Raw genomic sequence first — 19614 nt, forward strand, 5'->3', positions numbered from 1 at the left:
TCGGCAGGTCTCTGCGCTGTGTTTATTCTCACTGATCATCCTCTGACATGTTGGCACAGATCATTAAAAGATGGTAAACTGATTTATGTCTTTATTGTATACACAGAGGGACTGCTCTGGGCGTGGGTTTGGTATCACAAGTGGCGGGGGTCCAACTAAATGTGTGTGTGTAAACGCTTTTTCCTGTATTTTATATGCATTTGAATCAGCCTTGCAGACAACACGCTAGGATATAATTGGTTATTATTATGGTAGTGTGACCAAATATATAAATGCTATGTAAATCTCTGTATTGTTAATGTACCACTATACTTAAAGGACAACTCCACCATTTTAGTACTGCTGCACGTTTAGAATAAGTTATGCTTCTGGGGTTTTCACCTCCCTGTGGTGTGTTTTTATATCGTTTTTATGCATGTAAATGGTCTGCAAAGGCTCAAATCCACGTGTACCTTCCAGAGGGAGTTTCTCTCCCACACACTCCCCCCCTGCCTGGAACCCCTCCATTGGACTCCTTTGTTTACTTCTGTGACTTAATGACATCACTATGTCACTCTCTCGCTTCAATTTGCCAACTCTCCAACACATTGTACGTGATTGGCTAAGGGGAGGGACATCTCTAAGCAGTTGACCAATCACAACAGGGCTGGCCAGCTAACCAATCAGAGCAGACTGGGCTCTGGTTTCAGACAGAGGGGGAAAAGAGGTGCTGCAGCACAGGCAGTATGAGAATAATAAAGAGCTTTTTGAACATTAAAGCATGGAGACATGTCCCAGTAGAGACACGAAATACGAATATGAACCTGAACATTAGTATAATAGGCCCTCTTTAAAAGAATTAAAAAAACATGTGCTGTAAAGTCTGATCACTTTTTACGTGTGTCAACCCTTGGTTGAGGCAAATACGTTTTATGCAAAATGAAAAACAACAAAACAAACTATTAAAGATGAGCTTTATATTATCATTAGCTGATTCTAGCACAACGAAGGGATCCCTAACCTGACCGAAGTCAAGGTGCATTATGGATAATGTACGTAATGTTGGCAGCAGGACTTGGAGGAAGAAAGTATAGAATAAAAAAGACTGCATTTCTGATTCTGCTTTATTAATTATGAACGTCCTTTTTAACTGTCTGTTTTGAGATTGTGATGGAGTGTTAAAAATAGGGCTGTAATTACATCCAAACGCTTCTATTGGAGTTTTCTAATAAAGCTTCTTAAATCTGTTGCAATGCTTTTTCTACGCATTTAACTAAAAAAATGGGATAAGAAATATTTGTTGATACATAAATCTAAATGTTGGTGCTGAAAATTATTGAGGTCAAATATTTGTTGTTGTGAGTTTGGAAATGATGATGAAATCTGTATTTCTCAAAATGTGAAGAGATGGAGTTGTGCTGTTTCCACTATTCCTGTAAATGAAACCCCTGACCTCTCCTCCTCCTCCTCCTCCTCCTCCTCCTCCTGCAGGACTCCCCTCTGAAGGCCGTCCAGATGCTCTGGGTGAACCTCATCATGGACACTCTGGCTTCTCTGGCTCTGGCCACGGAGCCGCCCTGCGAGTCTCTGCTGTTACGTAAACCGTACGGCCGCAACAAGCCTCTGATCTCCAGGACCATGATGAAGAACATCCTGGGCCACGCCGTGTACCAGCTCACCATCATCTTCACCCTGCTCTTCGCCGGTAAGTTAAACAAACCTACCACATTTGAAGGCAAAAATTTGTTTTGTGATTTGAATTATTTGTGTATATTATTTTTATTTCCACTGAAAAATGTCCTTCCCATTTTGTAAAATATTTAGCCTGTGGATTTTATTGTTCAGTCTTTCAAAATCTGGATGTGAATAAATGTTGTTAAAAATAGATATTTATTTTGTGTTTCTCAGGCGAGACGATCTTCAACATCGATAGCGGACGCAACACTCCCCTGCACGCGCCGCCCTCGGAGCACTACACCATCGTGTTCAACGTGTTCGTCATGATGCAGCTGTTCAACGAAATCAACGCCAGGAAGATCCACGGAGAGAGGAACGTGTTCGAGGGCATCTACAAGAACCCCATCTTCTGCAGCGTGGTGCTGGGGACCTTCATCCTGCAGGTAACTCCACCACCAACACCATCAGCTAGTGCAGTCATTCAATAACTGCATACTGTTTCTTTTGAGATACATACAGCAGGTTTTCATTAGATCATTTATATGAAGGCGTCATTTCTATTTAATAAGGTCATTGTTTAGTATGTTATGTATTAACTGAATTCATGTTGGACCAGATGTGTCACCATCTGTTTTAAGTTGTAAGTTTGAAACTCAGGATAGATATTCTTGTCTTTGTTCCGACACGTTTGGTGCAGCTGAAGACATACATCATAAAAAAAGCTTTAAAATAAGTAATATAGAAGGCTCAATTATCTTTTAGAATGTGAGAAAAAGAACTAGAATTTGAAGAATAATTGATAAAAAAAGAAATGTAGGCAGTGAATTATTCTTATAATAATTGTGGACATACATAGAGCTCTATGGCAGAGAGGAACAGATATATTAGACTTTGACTACACAGACGGTACTTGTTAGTGGATCAATTCATTGTTAGTTTTGGTTTCCATGAAGGATTTTCTGACTATAAGACAAATACAGAAGAGTAATCCTTTAAGACTGAAGCAGCGCTCAGCTCACACGTCCCGTATGTTTCCGTTGCTCCTCAGATCGTCATCGTTCAGTTCGGAGGGAAGCCGTTCTCCTGCACGGCGCTGACCATCGACCAGTGGCTGTGGTGTGTGTTCATCGGAGTCGGAGAGCTGCTGTGGGGACAGGTGAGACCAGAACCACAACCAGAGGATCAGTAAAGTGAATGCGCAGTGGGCAGTTCTTTATTGGGAAAGGAACTCCGACCCTGTAGTTGTTCCTTATGCAATAATGACCTGCTCATTGCCAATGGTCCCGCTTATTACACTGCTACTTACAGCATAAATCAATCATTTATTTATTTAAAAAATGATTGTATCTCTTCTCCTAAGACAAAAGAACCGTCTCTTCAGCTGCGTGTCAACGGCTGAACTGCAGCAATATCAACGTAAAGTAAAAGGACGGCAGCACTGATCCAGGTTTTCTTGTGTTTCGGGCTTTCCACAAATATAGAAAAGAAAACAAATAGACTGCTGATTGTCCAAATTGAAATATCAGAATCGATTTTTCAACTAGGTGGTGTTACAGATTGATTGCATGGGCTCCCACAAAAAAATATTTCCATTCGACTTTGGATTATTGCAAAAAAATAAGCTCTTTGGCAACTTAGTTTTTTTGAAACGTTTTGTTCAGCAGTAGGATCATCTCCACGTATTTACACCACTTTTATGATTTTAAGCGTCTATGCAATCGCCAGGAGTAAAAAACATAAAGCTGAAAACAAGCTACAGCACGATCACAAACTTCACATCACCACCGCTAAGCTAAAGGTGGCTAATGTTTTATATTGAAATATGTTAAGTTGTAGAACAAACCCATAAATCTCTGTAGCCTTTGTTCACAGCAAACCTTATTTCAGGCGTCTAACCAAAACCGCAGTCAAAAAAACGATTCATTTCATCACTCATTTCCAGGGTTGAGGACTCTTTCCTGCACTGTTCTGTGGGAAATGAGCTTCACTTAAGAATAAGCCACATTCACTGAGAGGAAGATGAAGAGGTGGATATTTGAGGTCTGTGGCAGCAAACTGTTGCCTGTCACACTTCTTGCTGCTGCAGCGTTGCCATCCCAACCATCGCCATGGTAATGAGCGCGGCACATGAAAGCAGCGCCTGTTTACGAGCGCCGAGGGAAAACAAACCCAGCGTGTCAGTCCCTCTGTGGATACACACAGGCTTAGAAAGCATACATTGAACAGAAAGAAACTAAAGTTGAGTCGCAGGAAGCCTGGTGGGTTCAGTTGGAGGGCAGAGAACAGAGAGGCGGGAAGATGCTGACAGAAACACGCTGATCTGAGGCTGTGATTTCTTTTAGACCACTTTGGTTTCTAACAGAGAAGGAAGGTGACAGGCGTAAAAATGTGCAGCTGCAGCAGGAGGCTGGGTGTGACTCTCTCCTTTCTTTTTTTATTTGAACAATGAACAAGCAATAATCAGAGCAACAATACACGTTACACAATGTGATGTACAGAGACATCAGTACTCCATTATACATATCAGAATCAGAAATTCTTTATTAGTCCCACTGTGGGGAAATGTACATTGTTCAAGCAAAGCGAAATTGCATATAATAGGCAAATTTAAGATTAGTATACTAATACATCATATAAAGAGGTGAGCGCATGTTGTAATCAAATCAAATAACTCAGCAGTATAAAAAAAAGTAGGTGAACATACAAATATATTGATGAAGCAGCCACTAATAACTGTGTAAAAGTGTATCTTGCAAATAAAAGTTATTATGCCTCAATCTTTTTAATCATAATAATTCATTTATTATTAAGAAAAGATAAGTACAAATTATAATAGTTAGAAAAGAAAATATCAAAACAGGGTTTACATTCCAAAACAAATCTAAGAATAGGTTCAGGATCAGGTTAAGATGTTGTTTTTGTCAGACTTCTGGCAATAGCATTCTATAGTAAAGAAAGAAATAATATATATATATATATATATTTGTTGAACTTTGCGTGTATTTCACCAAAAACATCCTTAATGATGTTGATTCACACCACTCTTAAAGGGGCACCTTCACAAAAAGGAAAAGACTGAGTCAAAAACACTTGATCCTACATTAAGCCATAATGCACTTGTTAGCATCACTTTGGTAAAACAACAAAATGTTCAAACTCCACACTCGTTTATTCGCAGGTTCTTTATTATAACTGTATATTCCTAAATCTTTCAAAGGCTGAGTGGGACCTACAGTTTTTTTTTTTTTAAATCAGCGGACACGGTTTTAAAAAATGACGTTTTCTTTTTTTCAGCTGATCTCTGCCATCCCCACTCACCACCTGAAGTTCCTGATGGAGGCGGGGCACGGCACAACGAAGGAGGAGATCAAGGATGAGGAGATGGCGGAGGGAGCGGACGAGATCGACCACGCTGAGATGGAGCTGCGGAGAGGCCAGATCCTGTGGTTCAGAGGGCTGAACCGCATCCAGACACAGGTACGACCCCCCACCCCACCCCCCACAGGCGCACCGACAGTCTAACTTTTTACTTTGTAAAGTTTTTTCCCATGTCAAGTTTCCAAGGCGGGGACTCGGCTGTCAAAGGAGCTGCAGAAGGCATCAGTTGCCATGGCGATGCAGGAGGCTCTAGAATAAAAAATATGATTTTTGTTGACTTATTTTTGTTTAATCGATTTCTTTGTTTTCGTGTTGGTGAATTGTTGTTCAAACCTGAAAAGCTTTTCAGGTCAAACTCTGAGAGCTGTCGTCTTTAAAAACAAACCTCCTCCTCCTCCTCCTCCTCCTGTTCTTCGTCCTTCCAAAATCAAACAGAAGTAAGATGCATCAAATGGAGGTAGAGTCATCTGTTTCATGAAGACAGTGAGGAATATTTATTTCACTTCAAAAACATTTCTAAGAGCTGGAGTCGGCAGTGAGAAGCTGCTTTAGCTCATCTTAAATGTGTGTTATCGTGTACTTGTAGTTGCAGAAACAGTAGAACACAAGGTATTGTAACAAATATATATGTTAATAATGTAAATATATATATTTGTGGGATTTATTACAAACTCAAAAAGTAGCAGATAATAGTTCCTGCAAATCGTGGAAACTATCAACTGTAATCTTGAACAAAAACTCATGAGGTCAAAGTTAGAACAAAATATTATTTTGGGATTTGAATCTTCAGCCCATATGATCGCACGTGAGGAGGCCTCACTGCCAAAAAGATGCTTGGACTTTAATGTGTCCTTTACTTTAGGCACATTCAAATTCATCGTGAGTGCAGAAGAAATGAGCCAAAAATAAACGTCATATTCATATTAGCTGAATGATCAAATGATAGTAGCACTTCCACTGTGTTGTTTCTACCTAAGCTTTTGCAGCCAAGACACACAACAAAACACAGCCAGTCATTCACAGACAGAATCAGAAACAGACACCTCTAAAAATGTTTTGAAAAACTGAATTAATTGAAAGAGACAAGGCTTTAAAGTTTAATTTGGCTTTCAGTCAGCTGCATGTTTAAGGTGCAAAAGTACTACACAGAAATCTTCCCTCGTTCACCATTTCCTCATTATGTAACTAAATATTTGACATTCCTTAGATCTGCTCTATGAACAGTGTTTGTTTAATTTTAGAACAGATGAAATACACTATGGCAGCTTTTTGAAACATTTCTAAAGAAGAAAGACGATGTGGAGTTCTCCTTCGAAGCACCAGCCATTTTGTTAGCGTAGCACACAGTGATGGGTCTGATGATACTGTCCTGTCCTGAGCCGCAGGGCACAATCGTAAATGTAATTTGAAGGTGGAATGAGCAGTGTGTCAGTGCAGAGTATCGTCTGATTGCTCAATAGTTTTCCTAGGATTATGAAGGAAAAAACCATCAATCTTTCTTTACACATAAACCACACTAAGCAGGATATCAAATGTCTCCACTCAGAGATTATGCAACTGCAAACCAGAGGCTGAGGGAGAATGAACACTTGATGCATCTTAAATGTATTTTGGATGAGAGGTTAGTGTAGTGATTTGTCTAAATTCTGAAGCAAGCGCTTAAATGTTTGCGCCGTCACATACATATTTTTAGTTTATATTCACCTTAAATATTCACTGCTCACATCTGTCCCACGTCAGAATCTGAAATACTGCCCAAGAACTCTTTCATAACACTTCAAATCCAGTTGAGACAAGCTTATTGTTTCTTCATTTCCCAACCATCCTCCACATTTAACATGTTCAGCCACGTGTGTGTGTTAAATTAAAACACAGTGAAGTGTGTGGAGGCTAAAGTGGAGATATTTAACACGCACACATTGCGGTTGTCCAGTTAATTTCACACTGCTGCAGAGCTTTGGTGCAGACAGCATCCAGCGTGGGACAAAAAGCTTATAAGATATTTGTATTCTTCAGTTAGTCAGTGTAGGAGCCTAGCAGCAGCACCTTAACAGCGCCGTCTTCAGCTGTGACTCATCTCACAGTCTGCAGCGTGTGTGCGTGTGTGTTTCTCCTCCTACAGGATACATCTGCACTCAGTGAGCATTAGCATGTCCACAGGCAGTCCTATTCAGTCCCTATGGGGTTCATTAGCCTTGATGCTAACGCCCACAAATACAGTAACAGCAGCCAGGGCTCTGCTCACACACAAACACACACACACACACACACACACACACGCATAAACAGTCAGAGAGGTCAGGTGTTTTCCTCCGGGCAGTGAACTAACTTATACTTATTGTTGCAGTCGGAAAAACACATCTGAATTAATAATAGCTGATATCTTCTCCAGCTTTGACCTCTAGAGTTTTTCAGTTTGACCTCGAAAAAGTCTCATAGACAGAAACTCAAGACTTTTCTGACATCTAAATATTTATTTTCTGATACCTTTACAATGATACCTACTTTACAACGTCTTTGCAACAATCTTATTTCATTTTGATTGAAAGTGGTTTATATATAAAGGGACAATTTATAAAAAGATAATATGAAAAGAAGAAATGATTCTAGAAAAAGAACTGGATCTGTAAAAACGTACTGTTCTTTCTGTTAAACAGACAAACCAATGAACATAGTGGTGCGTTCATCCATTAGAAAGACCTTTAGGAGTTAGTAGATACCAAATAGACGTAAAGAAGAGTGAATATTGGACTTACATTGATCAGGTGGACACACACGCGACTCCAAGTGAGTGTTCATGTTTCTCCTAGCTGCTGGATTTCACTGATTGACATATTGAATGAAAGCACGACTTGTTCCCAATGCAATCAGGTGACCAAAAAAGAAGCATCACAGGTTAAAAGCTTATTTTTGACCTGGAATTAGAAAACAGAAAATCTACTGAAGTTTGATTGACAGCTTGGTAACTTCACCTACCAATTAAGATCATTTGATATGATCAGAAGGGGACAGATACAGATGAGAACCCTGATTCTGATGCACAAGTATCTCAAGTTAGCCACGATATTACCTTAAAAGATTACATATTGCCCCCATCCTCAAGTGGCCAACAAATATGTAGTGTAGGTTAAAAGCTCATTATTGGCTGGATGTCCTCAAACATTTTAGTTCAAACCTTTACAAGGACAATTTGACTACTCAAAGATCATGTGATGCGATCAGAGGTTTTGAAATGGACGTGGGGGGTGCAGACTGGGAGGTGGACAGTGTCTCCACCTCGTCTTTCGTGAAGCCTCAGGGCCCTGTGAAAGGAGGGAGTGATGCGAGGAGAAATCCAAATAAAGCTCTTCAGTCTCTACACCGTCAGACACGCTGCGGAGAAAAGAGGAAGCTGACTCTCCTCTCTTCCTGTCTGTGTATCTGTATTATCAGTCTGTCGTCCTCCTGGGACGGGAGGAGGGGAGGAGGAGGGGGTGGAGGGGGAGGCAACGAAAGGCTGCAAGCTAATTAGGTTCTTATCTCTCCACGCTCCTCTTCCTGTCCTCCTCCTCTCTAATCCTGGTGGGCAGCGCTGTGCCGCTCAACGCCTCGACAGTCAAACACAGAGGGGGAATAATTGGTACAAGCAGCACCTCGCTGCAGAAACTTGATCAGTCATTCAGAGCCACACGTTTTCCTCTCTTTCTCCAACTCACTCCTTCTCTCAAAGGTCTTTCAGTCCGACTCAAAATCTCTTAACTCATTGTTGCGTTTCCTCCTTCGATCCCTTCGTTCTCTCGCAGCTCCTTCTGGATTCTCATGTATTGTCTTTCACTAACTTAATTACAGCTCTCTTCTTTGTGCTTTTTTTAGATTTTCAAACTTTCTTCCTCTTCTCCTCACTCCTGATCTCTTTCTCGTGTACTACTACTTCTTCATGTTGTCCTTGTCTCACCTTCTTCTGTTTCTCTGTACCCACTTTGAACCAAGTTGTTGACAATGACCTTTACATGCTCAAAATATGAAAATATACATTATGCCCTTATTAAGAATAGTTCTAGTAAGCTGTTTATATGGGCGATTAAAATATGTGTTCTAATACTCACCTGTTTGCATATTCCATGCATACTTTTGTTCCTATGGCTAGGCTCTGTAAAACACAATCTGCAGTTGTGGCACCCTTATAGGCCATATTATGAAATCAGATGCACTTCCTGTCTCCTAAGTGGGCTGGGGTCTAATATATTTTTGTATATTGATCTATGTTAATCTTCTATTATAAGATATTTAAACAGCTAACCAACGTATTAATTGTTATACATAAGGAATATAAGCTAGGGCTTTATCCAACGTTGGGTTGATGTTAGCTTTACATTTTGACAAAGTTTGATTAATATTAACGCTCTTTGATGGCAAATCTTGAGTGTTAAGCTCGTCGACAAACCTACGTGACAGAGATACAGGAAATGACCTCAAAGTGCGCAGTCTCCTTTTTAAACTCTTATTTGTTTGTGTCAAGACCCCAGGGCCGTTAAAGCAAATGTTCCTAGTGGCCAAGCACTGGTACTACAATTTCAGCGTCAGCCAGTGACATTGGCTCACATAGGGAAAGATACGTCTGTCATTTATTGAGGTAAATCAACCACCTAGTACGAACACTTTTACAGCCCTTATTGAATCATTACGGCGTAAGAGTTGTAAAATGCGCTCCAACGCAGTATCCACTTCTCAGTCATAAACAAACGCAAACTGCGCGGAAAACCCAAATTAAGACTCATATTTCAAATGCGCGTTACAGAAGCCCAAAGAATGCTCCTAAAGCCTGAATGTCAGCATATCCCACTTATTTGAATGAGAAGATGCTTTATCAAACTGAAGTCTAACTCTGAACACTCAAACGTAGAATTCTGTCCACATAAGCCGTCTCAAACTCAGTATATTGTCATTTTCGTAATAATATTGAAATATTTGCGTGCATGTAAAGGTCTTTGAACTGTACTGCACTGTAGCATGAAACATGACTCCTGTCCTAACTCTCAAATGGAAAACCTTCAAACTGTCTCTTAATCTGTAACCTCTCAAAGGGCTTTCCTGTCTTTTCTTCCTTGTTTCCTTGCTCTGTCTCCTCCCCCCTGCCTCCTCCCCCCTGTCTCCTGGCTCTCTAACGGTGTGTTGTGGCTCCCTTCAGATGGATGTGGTGTATACCTTCCAGACGGGCCAGGCCCCGGTGCCCGGTGCCCTGCGCCGCCAGCCCTCCGTGGTCAGCCAGCACAATGACTCCACCGCTGCCAAAACTCTCTCTAGCCCCACCCACGTAGGGCTTAGCGCCTCCTCCTCTCTCACCAACTCGGCCGGGGCTGTGCCTCCTGCTGCCGCTGCTTCCTCCTCCACTGCAGGCAGTGAGTGGGTGTCAGAGGCCAGCTAACACCTCCTTCACCCAGCTGGACTCTTCCTTTACTCTCTGTGTTTACCGCATGAACGCTGCATGACTCACCAACACTACAACTCTGTCTCTGTAATATCTGCACATCCTTCGATATTATCCTAAATGATCTGAAACATCCTAATGATAATATAGATAACTGACAGTTGTAATTTACATGACGTTATTACAAATACTACATTGGTTTGGGTAAGGGTTAACAGTAAAGCTAGCATTGACTCAGTATTAGTTTTTCCATTGTTTCGCCTTAAGAGTGTCTCCTTAAAAGGATTTGAATTTGGTCACTCACAGGTCAAAGGACACTTGGTAGTAACTCTTTTATCATATCCAGACAGATGTGAACACTTGAAGGGAGGTATGGTATGTTACAAATGAAAGGTTTTCCAGTGGAAAGCTTTAATGTGAAGCAGGAAGTGCTCAGTTTGCTTTTGTCGTAATGAAAACATCTCAAACATCTGTAGGAAATCTAATATGTACAGTATTAAGACCCCAAGAGATTCAGTTTGAAGATACAAAGCTACTGAGGATAAACATAGCAAGGCATTTAAGTAGTAGTACTTCCACATTCTGAGAAAAACACTTTCTGAAAGTGATTTTGGAAGATGTTTATTAATATCACATCTGTGCATTAAGCTGGAGTCTGGACGTGGTTAGCTTAGCTTAGCATAAAGACCGAAAGCAGGGGAACAGCTAGCCTGGCTTTGTTTGAAGTAAAATAATACACCTCTAAAGCTCACTTGTATTGTTTACCTACACAAAACCAGAAATGTGAAATCAAGGAATGTCAAAGAGTCCTGGTCTTTCCATGTGATGTTTTAAATATAAGACAAAAGTAGAATATGGCCAGCGTCATTCCTCTGAAAGCTCTCTTTATTATCTCAAAGTGCAGACAACCTGATCAGCTGATCTGTTTCCATCTCTGAAATCCACTTCCTCCCTACTTGACCTTCCTCTGCTGTAGATTCTTTCTCTCCATCTTAATCTCCTTTTCCTCTGTTCTTTAAATGCCTTTTATCACTTTCCTCTGCGCCTGCTGCCGCTCCTCCTCCTGCATGTTGTGGGGATTGAAACTCTTGAACACGCGTCTGTAGTAACCCTGACGTGACTTGCTGGCTGACAAGTCGATGACAGATCACAACTGTTTGCCCACAAGAGGAGAATTAAGCTGTGAACTGCTCTGATTCGTGACTGAGAGAAAAAGAAAATCCAGCTTTATTTCCTTTGTTTTTCTTCTTCCTCTCTGAGGCGACATCCTGGGCACGAGATAATTGTATGGGTTAATCCAGAGCAGGGTTCAATCTGTCAGGCTCAGCAAGTCTCTCATGGGTTAACAGCCGAGAGCTTTTGAACATGTACGCTTGTGTGTGATGGTTGCATGTGTTCTCTGAGCTGCAGCGCTCGGCCTGTAGCTCTCATGCGGTTCAGTAATAGAGAGCTTTGAACTGCAGGGTTATTAATTATGATGAAGAGTGTGTGCTGGTGCGTATGAATCAGTGTGATCAGCTGCAGCCTCTGTGGATTCATGACAGAGGAAACGACTTAAGGCAGAGAGGAGAGAGCAGCTAGAGGACAAAATCATTCTGCCTCTGAATGTGATTACAAATACTAAACAGTGCATGTGTTGTTGCATTGTGGGTTGATTACTGGGGCAGGGTATTGTTTGAAAGTGTTAAAGGCTGAATTGATAGTTGGGAAAGCGGCCTCAGACCCCCAGAGGACACAAGAGTAACACTATTCTTGCATATCAACTGTTATTTAATGTTCTATCTATATTTATTTATGCATTCAAATGTGATTGAATGCAAATATGTTAGTGATGTTGCACTGAAATAGCACACTGAACAAGATATCATGAGGAAAAGCACTTTCTACAAGTGATTTATTCCTTTCACATCTGTCTGGAAATGGTTAGCTTAGCATAAAGAAAGTGAGGGGGAAAGCTAGCCTTGCTTGGTTTGCAGTAAAATAATGCACCTATAAAGCCCACTACTTAAAACGACTTATACCATAGAGTGGTATATATGTATATATTGTTAATTTTGCTGCAAAGGGAACTACAGTACTGCACCTAAATGTTATTTAAAAATATATATATATATATTTTTGACATTTATGTTAACATTTTAGTTTGGCCTAGGACTAGCTAACAATTACATGTTTAGAAAACACAAACAAATGCTAGTAATACCTGTTTCAACAACTTTGTATACAAAAAATAACACTTAATAGTTTTCGTAATATGACATCCTGAGTTAGGCTGCTGAGTGTTACACTATTTAAAATCCAATAGGCCTAGGACCCCAAATAAAGCCCCCCCCCCAGCGCCTAGTATCACAAAGTGTATCTGATTTGAGGTCGTCAAAAGTGAGTGAATTGCACACGTATACCCTAAAATCATATCACATTTACTATGAAATGTACAAAAACGTCTGTTTATAAAACTATTTGGCTCTCCTCACTGTGGTCAGGTTTGATCACTATTTTATAAATGAAATCATATCAAATATGGCGGGTGGGGGGTTAAGGTTTTTCAGACTGGTTCCTGTTTTAACATGACAATGCTCCGTGCTCAGAGCCAGCTCGTTAAATCAAAGTTTTTTCCAGTTCAGTGTGAGAGAACTCAATCTCACACCTCTGGATGAAGCAGTGCCAGACAACTGTGAGTCAGACAGAACTGGTGGAGTCAGAAACCATATTATTTTACAGATATATAAAAGTCAGCGGTTCAAACCCTATGTGTGCGCATGCGTGTGTTGCATCTGATTTGGTGGATTTTTGGTCTCCTTCCTGCACTCCATTATCGTGTTGACCTTTTTTTTTAGCATTTGTGTTGATGTGTTTTAGAATTGTTGTTCCCATCCACTTCTCACGTGTTGAAATTGTGTTTTTTTGCACCTCCCTGCCAGATTCAGCCATTCAACCACCATGTTTCCCATCAGCCCCCGCTGCCTGTCATTGCATCACACTTTCATTCATCTTCAGCCCTCTGACGTCTTCTCTTCTCCGTCTTTGTTCCAGATTAAGGTGGTGAATGCGTTCCGCAGCTCCCTGCACGTGGGGCTGGAGAGCCCAGAGTCCCGTAGCTCCATCCACAGCTTCATGGCCCATCCTGAGTTCGTCCCGCAGTCGGAGGAGGAGGCTCGCATCCCCACCATCGAGGAGACCGGAGACGAGATCGACCCCCTCCCCAGCGCCTCCTCTTCTGGGGCGGGGGGGGGAGGAGAGCCGCCCAGCGCCTTCCCCCACAGCTGCGAGTCATCCATCTGAGCCCCTCCTCCCACCACCCCCCCCCCCCCCTCCTCTTATCATTCGTCATCCCACCAACCGAACTGTCGCTGAGCAGGGGAGTCACATCTCATCCTGCACTCACACACACTTCACATCGCCCCCCCGCCGCCCCCTCAGTCATTCCTGCCACGTTGTGTTTTCCATACTGACTGTGGTGTCGTTCTGCCTGTAAGTTTGTCCCCCCCCCCCTCCTCCTCCTCACACATGTCTCAGTAGAAGGTGGAGTCTCCACCCTGGAAGTCCATTCATGTATATTTTTTACCTGATGATCCTTTTTTGACAAAGCTTTTAAACCACGTGTGGTTGGATCTCCGGGGGTCTCGCAGCATGTTCTGTCCTCGCTCCATCCCTGCGTAACGCTCTCGGCACAGAACTCTTGAACGAGTGATTCTCATGTACATACGCCCCCCCCCCCGCTCCTCTTCACAGCTAACAGCCGGGTTTGGTGATCAGAATTGTTTTTAGGCAAATGCAAAAATTTAACCTTTTTTAATCTTTGTTTTGTTTGTTTTGAAAACTAATGTTAATCGATGGTTGATACAAAAACGCCTGAGAATGTCTTGTGAGTGTGACACTACGGTCTTCAAGGTTCAACTGTTAAAAAAATGTTCTTCCCTTTATCGTGTCTGTATGTGTTGGCTTTTCTTTGATCAGCTGTGTTGCATGTGGAAGGACAGAATGTTTACTCCCCAAGTATATCCAACATGGCGGCGTCCAGGGAGGTCTCGTCCTCATCTCATGCAGTCAGGGTCCCGGCTCTCTCTGCCCCCCCGCCCAGTACATCCACAGTGTCCATAGGAAACAGGAGTGTGGTTCATGTTTCCCGCTCCAGTAGGATGCATGTTATGTTTCATCTGTGTTGAGTCGCATGATAACTTTAGGAATGAATATTTGGGATTCTGTTAAGACGACCATATGTGTGTTGAGTCTGCAGCAGCGTCTGATCACGACTCCTTCGACTTCCTGTCTTTAGGACTGGATTTCCTGTCAAGACAAAATACAAAGAGAGGCTCTTCAATACTGGAGCAGGGCAGTCAATAAAGGAAAAAAAAGACAAGTGGATGACAAGTAATCATGCCTTTGTCTCTTCAAAATAAAAGTCCTTCAAGACTCATTCCTTGAGGTATCTCTTTTCCTGGTGGATCGGTTCCCAGACCAGATTGGATGCATAATCCCTGCAGAGTGTTTTCTGGGTCTGACCCGGGGGCTTCCTCCCCAGTTGTCCAGTATACGCCTACAGGGAGGATTCCTGTAAACCTCAACCACCTCAACAGGAACTCATAATCATGGATAAGGGTGTAAACACCGATCTACTAATAGATCCGTTTTTAGGGGCAAATACTCAATTGTCCATAAAAAGAATGCTCATCAACTGTCAATATCCTTTCTTTATTAATTCGCCCCCCAGAGGATAATGTCAAAAGTATTGATTGAGTCTGTTTTAGGTCAAAATACAGGAAGTTGAATTCTAACAGACAGGAAGTTGATGGATCTCTGAACCGCGTCTGGACCGTCTCTCTGTGTTTAAGACAAATCTTAGTACTAGTTCTTGTTTTTCGTTCCCTCGTTTGTCAGACTTTACGGACAGAAACTAAATGGGTTGTCACTCAGTGACATCACACAGCGTCAGCAGAGCAGATGATTGATCATCTCTGTCTGCCGTGCTCTGTTTTAATTGACAGGCGTCAGTGTGGTGGCCACGCTGAGGATTATGGGAGACTGACGATGTCACCAATCAGTCTTTATGAGTTCAATCGACTTTGTGTCCACGCTGCCGCTTAGTACTTCCTGCCTGCCGTTGTCCGCAGATTACTGTTTTAAAAGAAGAAGGAATCATCTTCCAATCAGAAGCAGCGAGTGTGTAATCCCCTCTTAGTCTGACTAGCAGCCTTCAACCTATGTGCTACTACTGCCATATTTCCAACTTTTCATGACTAGGTTCTTCCTCCCCCCTCTGTTGAGCTTTTCTATGTCACTCAGAGCCATATTTTATAGGTTGTCTGTATTGTTTTTTTATCTCATTGTTATCGAGGTTTCCTTTGGACTTTCTCACCCCTCGACTTCCCCTCCCCCTCCTGGCCCTTTACTCCAAACACGACCAAAAAGCAAGGAGAAAATCTTCAGTCGTCACTGCCGTACCAAGTTTTAAAGGACCTCTACAATGTTTACATGAAAAGCAAGTGGGTGGCAGTTCGCCTGCGCTTCTCTCATCCGACCACTTCCCTTTCATTCCCTTGCTTTCCTGAATCTTAGAGTTACTATTTAACTAAATGGGGAATCTTTCTTGCATGGTTTCCATATAAAATTCAATGTTTTGCTCATTTTTTACAATTCTTCTGTATTTTTATATTAAGTACTTTTTAATATTTTGGAGATATATGAATATATATGTATAGGCTGAAGAGTTTGGTGACGGTACAGTACATGAATGAGAGGAATCTAACGTGGACTCTGTCTTTTTACAGCTCTCTAAATATTTATGCCACGTGTGTCGTCTTGGTCACCTGATGTTAGGGCTCAGAAACCTGCAGTGACTTGTTTACTTCCTGTTGGGCGCTCAATTGGAAACTCAAAAATCTAGTCTCATCAGCCCCCTTTTACATGAGTATATTCACTTTATCTAAAATGTTGTGAAACACTACACGCTATGTGATTACGCAGTTATTCAGCTCCATTAGAGTTCAGCCAATGCAACGTGAATACAGCTAACTGTATCAAACATTAAATGGGAGTGTACCATTATTGATCCAACCTCTGGGTTTCTTTGTTTCTGTATTTTGAAGCTACTGCGATTGATTTCTTTGAATGAGTGGACTGATGCTGTTTTCCAACCGACTGTTGTCGGAGCTTTAAGGAGGATCACAGCTGTGTCCCACTTCAGGCTCCGCCTCCTTTAAAGGGGGTGTGGCCTATTATGGCCTGCCTCGTCCGAACTGAGCTCCGACCCTCGACCTCTCTGACGAACCAAAACTTGAGAAAGTGACCTGAGGACCAAAGACCAGTCATAAAACAAATCAATGAGTTGCTTTGAGCCCCACAGCTTAGAATTCATCAAAGCGGACCCAAGGGGAAAAAAACCAAAACCAACATGCATTCATCATCAGCTTGTAATTCAAGAAAAATAGGCCAATATCAAAAAGCATCTTGAGGTTAAGACGATCTTTTGCCATATTACCACTGCATGGTTTGGCTCAACTCACTTTAGGTGCCAGCTCCTTTTCTCCATTTACCTCAGCAGATATTACCCAATATCAATTATTAGCTGAAAACTTAACCCGCATCAAAACTGCCGTGAAATCATCACCTCTTCTTTAAATCATGAAATCAGCAAACAAGCGGAGGAAACGTCTGCCCTTTGTCAATCTTACAGCCTATTTTCTGGGTTGCAATTTCTTGAGTGATATCCATTACTTTTGCTAATGGAAAACCAAAAAGTACAAATTGAGTCGAGTTGAGTAGAACCGTACCATGCAGTGAATAGGCAGCCTCCCTTTGTGGGTCTATGGACTCTGATTCAAAGTTGACTCAAGGACAGTTAGAAGCAGGAAGATTGGATTTCCTCTAAAACATGATGAGTCATAGGGCATTGCAACGTCTCCCAATTAGACTGAATATACTTTGGACCCAGCTCGGCTCTTGGGTCAGGACCCATGCTAAAACCTGATGGTACCCATAAGGACCTCCACAAAGTGGCCCATCAAACAGACACTTCATTTATATGTCGTAACTTTATTACGCTGATTACGATAAATATCTATGACTAGCTGCAGTAATACCTTTGAGAAAAGTATGGGATGTCTGTTGACATTTCAGTGCTTTTGCACTTTCAACAACGAGAACAGTTTTTTTTCATTTGATATTGTTTTATCTCTGATTTGATCATGATCAATTGTTAACTGTTGCTTTTTAAATACATGATACTGAGGGGTCAGGGGGCTCTTTCTGACAACAAGAAGACGGCACATTTCTGATTTGGTTGTGAAATATGGACTTTGAGGGAGGCGGAGCCTGTGAGGGACACAGCTGTAACTGTAGATGTCATTGCCATTTTATACGAACTACCAACTTCAGAAACATTTCCGGGGAAGAGCGCAGGACTGTTAAAGAGCTCGTCCTCTTCCTGCCGTGTGTCCGTTGGCTAGAAGCGAGACGCACCTTTCCAAATGATGATTTATTTATTTTCCTCTTTGTTTCTGTTCAACTGCTGAATCGGAAAGATTACCTTTGCTCCTGCAGTCAGTGCAATGTAAATATTGTCATATAAAAAGTGAATGAACCTGCTGTCTGTGTCGGTCACAGGAAGTGGGAAAGAGGGCAATCAGCCAATCGTCATCCAGCGAAGCTTTAAGGATGCCAAAGCTGTTTTTCTCCTTTCCTTTTGTCTTCTGCACAAATTAGTTTGACTCCCCCTCTTTCTTTCCTCCCCCCTCCCCCCCCATGCCGCCTGGATAAGACTGTCCCTCTGCTCTGGCTGTGGTTCTGTTGGACTGGTTGCCCTCACATCTCACGGCAGGTGCACCGTACAGTGGAGAAGATCGCAGTTTACCAACAGGACTTCTGAATGGAAAAGGAACTCGCTTCTTATCCAGTCATTGTTGCATTTTGACTGCTTCCTCTTCAGAGCACTGCCTTTTCTCAGAACAGCTTCCTGTGGTCAGATCTTAAGGAATATTTTGGAGAAACTCCACTTCAACGTTAACAAAATATATAAAAATGAATCAAACGAACTGGAATACCACAGTTGGAAAAGTCATAACCACTCAACATATATATCTATATATTTACATATTATCTTTATGTGTCTATATCTAGTATATACGTGTGTATATTAGATATAAATACATAGATATGTATATGGTTTCTCAGTTGAACTTCATTGCAAGAAAAATATTTGTTTTCTGTAATTACTATGATACACAGTAATAGGCGTTGGTGTTATTTTTGTATAAACATAATATCATCTATGTGGCATGCATGACATATATACAAAATTTGGTGGTTTAAAGCAATATGTCCAACCTGGTGCGATTGGTTCTGTCGTGTTCTGTGTAGCCTAAAGCCACTCTGTGTGAAAAGAGATGAAAAAAAAAGAGAAACTGCATTTGGATAAAACTAACTGTTCAGTATATGTGTTCAATGTTCTGTGTTCTGCATGTTTTAGTATGGAATGAAACATCCCAAAACGTTGACTTGTTTTTACCAAATGAATCTCAAATACACGCCCCAAACACATGCAACATTACACACACACACACACAGACACACACACACACACACACACACACACACACACACACACACACACTATTGCACTGTGAGGTGAAACACACCGAGGAAATTCAAACTGTGTGACTTCTGATGGATGGATTGATGAAAGATGAAAAAAATTCTCCTTTTCTTTTGTTTCCATCGTTTCATTTATCCAGAAACAAAATGTCCCATGTCCATCCTCCTGACCCAACATACAAACACACACACATACGTTTACACACACTCATCTCCCACTCTTGTGTGCAGTGAGAGGAGGAGGGAGATGATGACAGTTAACCTGAGACATTCAGGATGGCTTCATCATCGTCATCATCATCATCTCACATCCAATCATCTCCATGGATCCATCTTCCTCCTGATTCTCTGCTGCTGCAGGTTAGGGGGGACATGAGGATTATGGAGTTGGTTGTCACCTGTAAAATGTCTGTGTTAGTGCCCGACTGATATCAGCTGATTTTATTCATCTCAGATCAAACAGTATACTGTGTGTCTCAATATGTCTTAAGACATGTCAGAACTGATTTGTGTCCCTGAGGAGAGCGCACTGAGGAATTTACGTATGGCTGCAGCCAAGCATTGTTCTCAGTATTGATATATCT

The 19614-nt window shown here is 41.7% G+C and overlaps 1 protein-coding gene across 5 annotated transcripts in view; it reads left to right on the plus strand.

Annotated features, from left to right (window-relative positions):
* LOC117489423 (plasma membrane calcium-transporting ATPase 1-like) overlaps positions 1-18870 on the plus strand; it is a 116634-nt gene extending 97764 nt beyond the window's left edge. For 2 of the 5 annotated variants that reach the window (XM_034138667.1, XM_034138669.1), the window contains 6 exons: positions 1471-1684; positions 1888-2099; positions 2705-2812; positions 4951-5133; positions 10202-10412; positions 13475-13733. In XM_034138667.1, coding sequence (XP_033994558.1) covers positions 1471-1684; positions 1888-2099; positions 2705-2812; positions 4951-5133; positions 10202-10412; positions 13475-13479 — 933 coding nt within the window. In that variant the 3' untranslated portion in view covers positions 13480-13733. Of the gene's footprint in view, positions 1-1470; positions 1685-1887; positions 2100-2704; positions 2813-4950; positions 5134-10201; positions 10413-13474 lie in introns of all 5 variants that reach the window. The other 3 variants (XM_034138668.1, XM_034138666.1, XM_034138670.1) reach the window with 2 other exon arrangements.
* The last annotated feature ends 744 nt before the right edge of the window (positions 18871-19614 follow it).

This window comes from Trematomus bernacchii, unplaced genomic scaffold, assembly GCF_902827165.1.
Source record: "Trematomus bernacchii unplaced genomic scaffold, fTreBer1.1, whole genome shotgun sequence".
Lineage (NCBI taxonomy): Eukaryota > Metazoa > Chordata > Actinopteri > Perciformes > Nototheniidae > Trematomus > Trematomus bernacchii.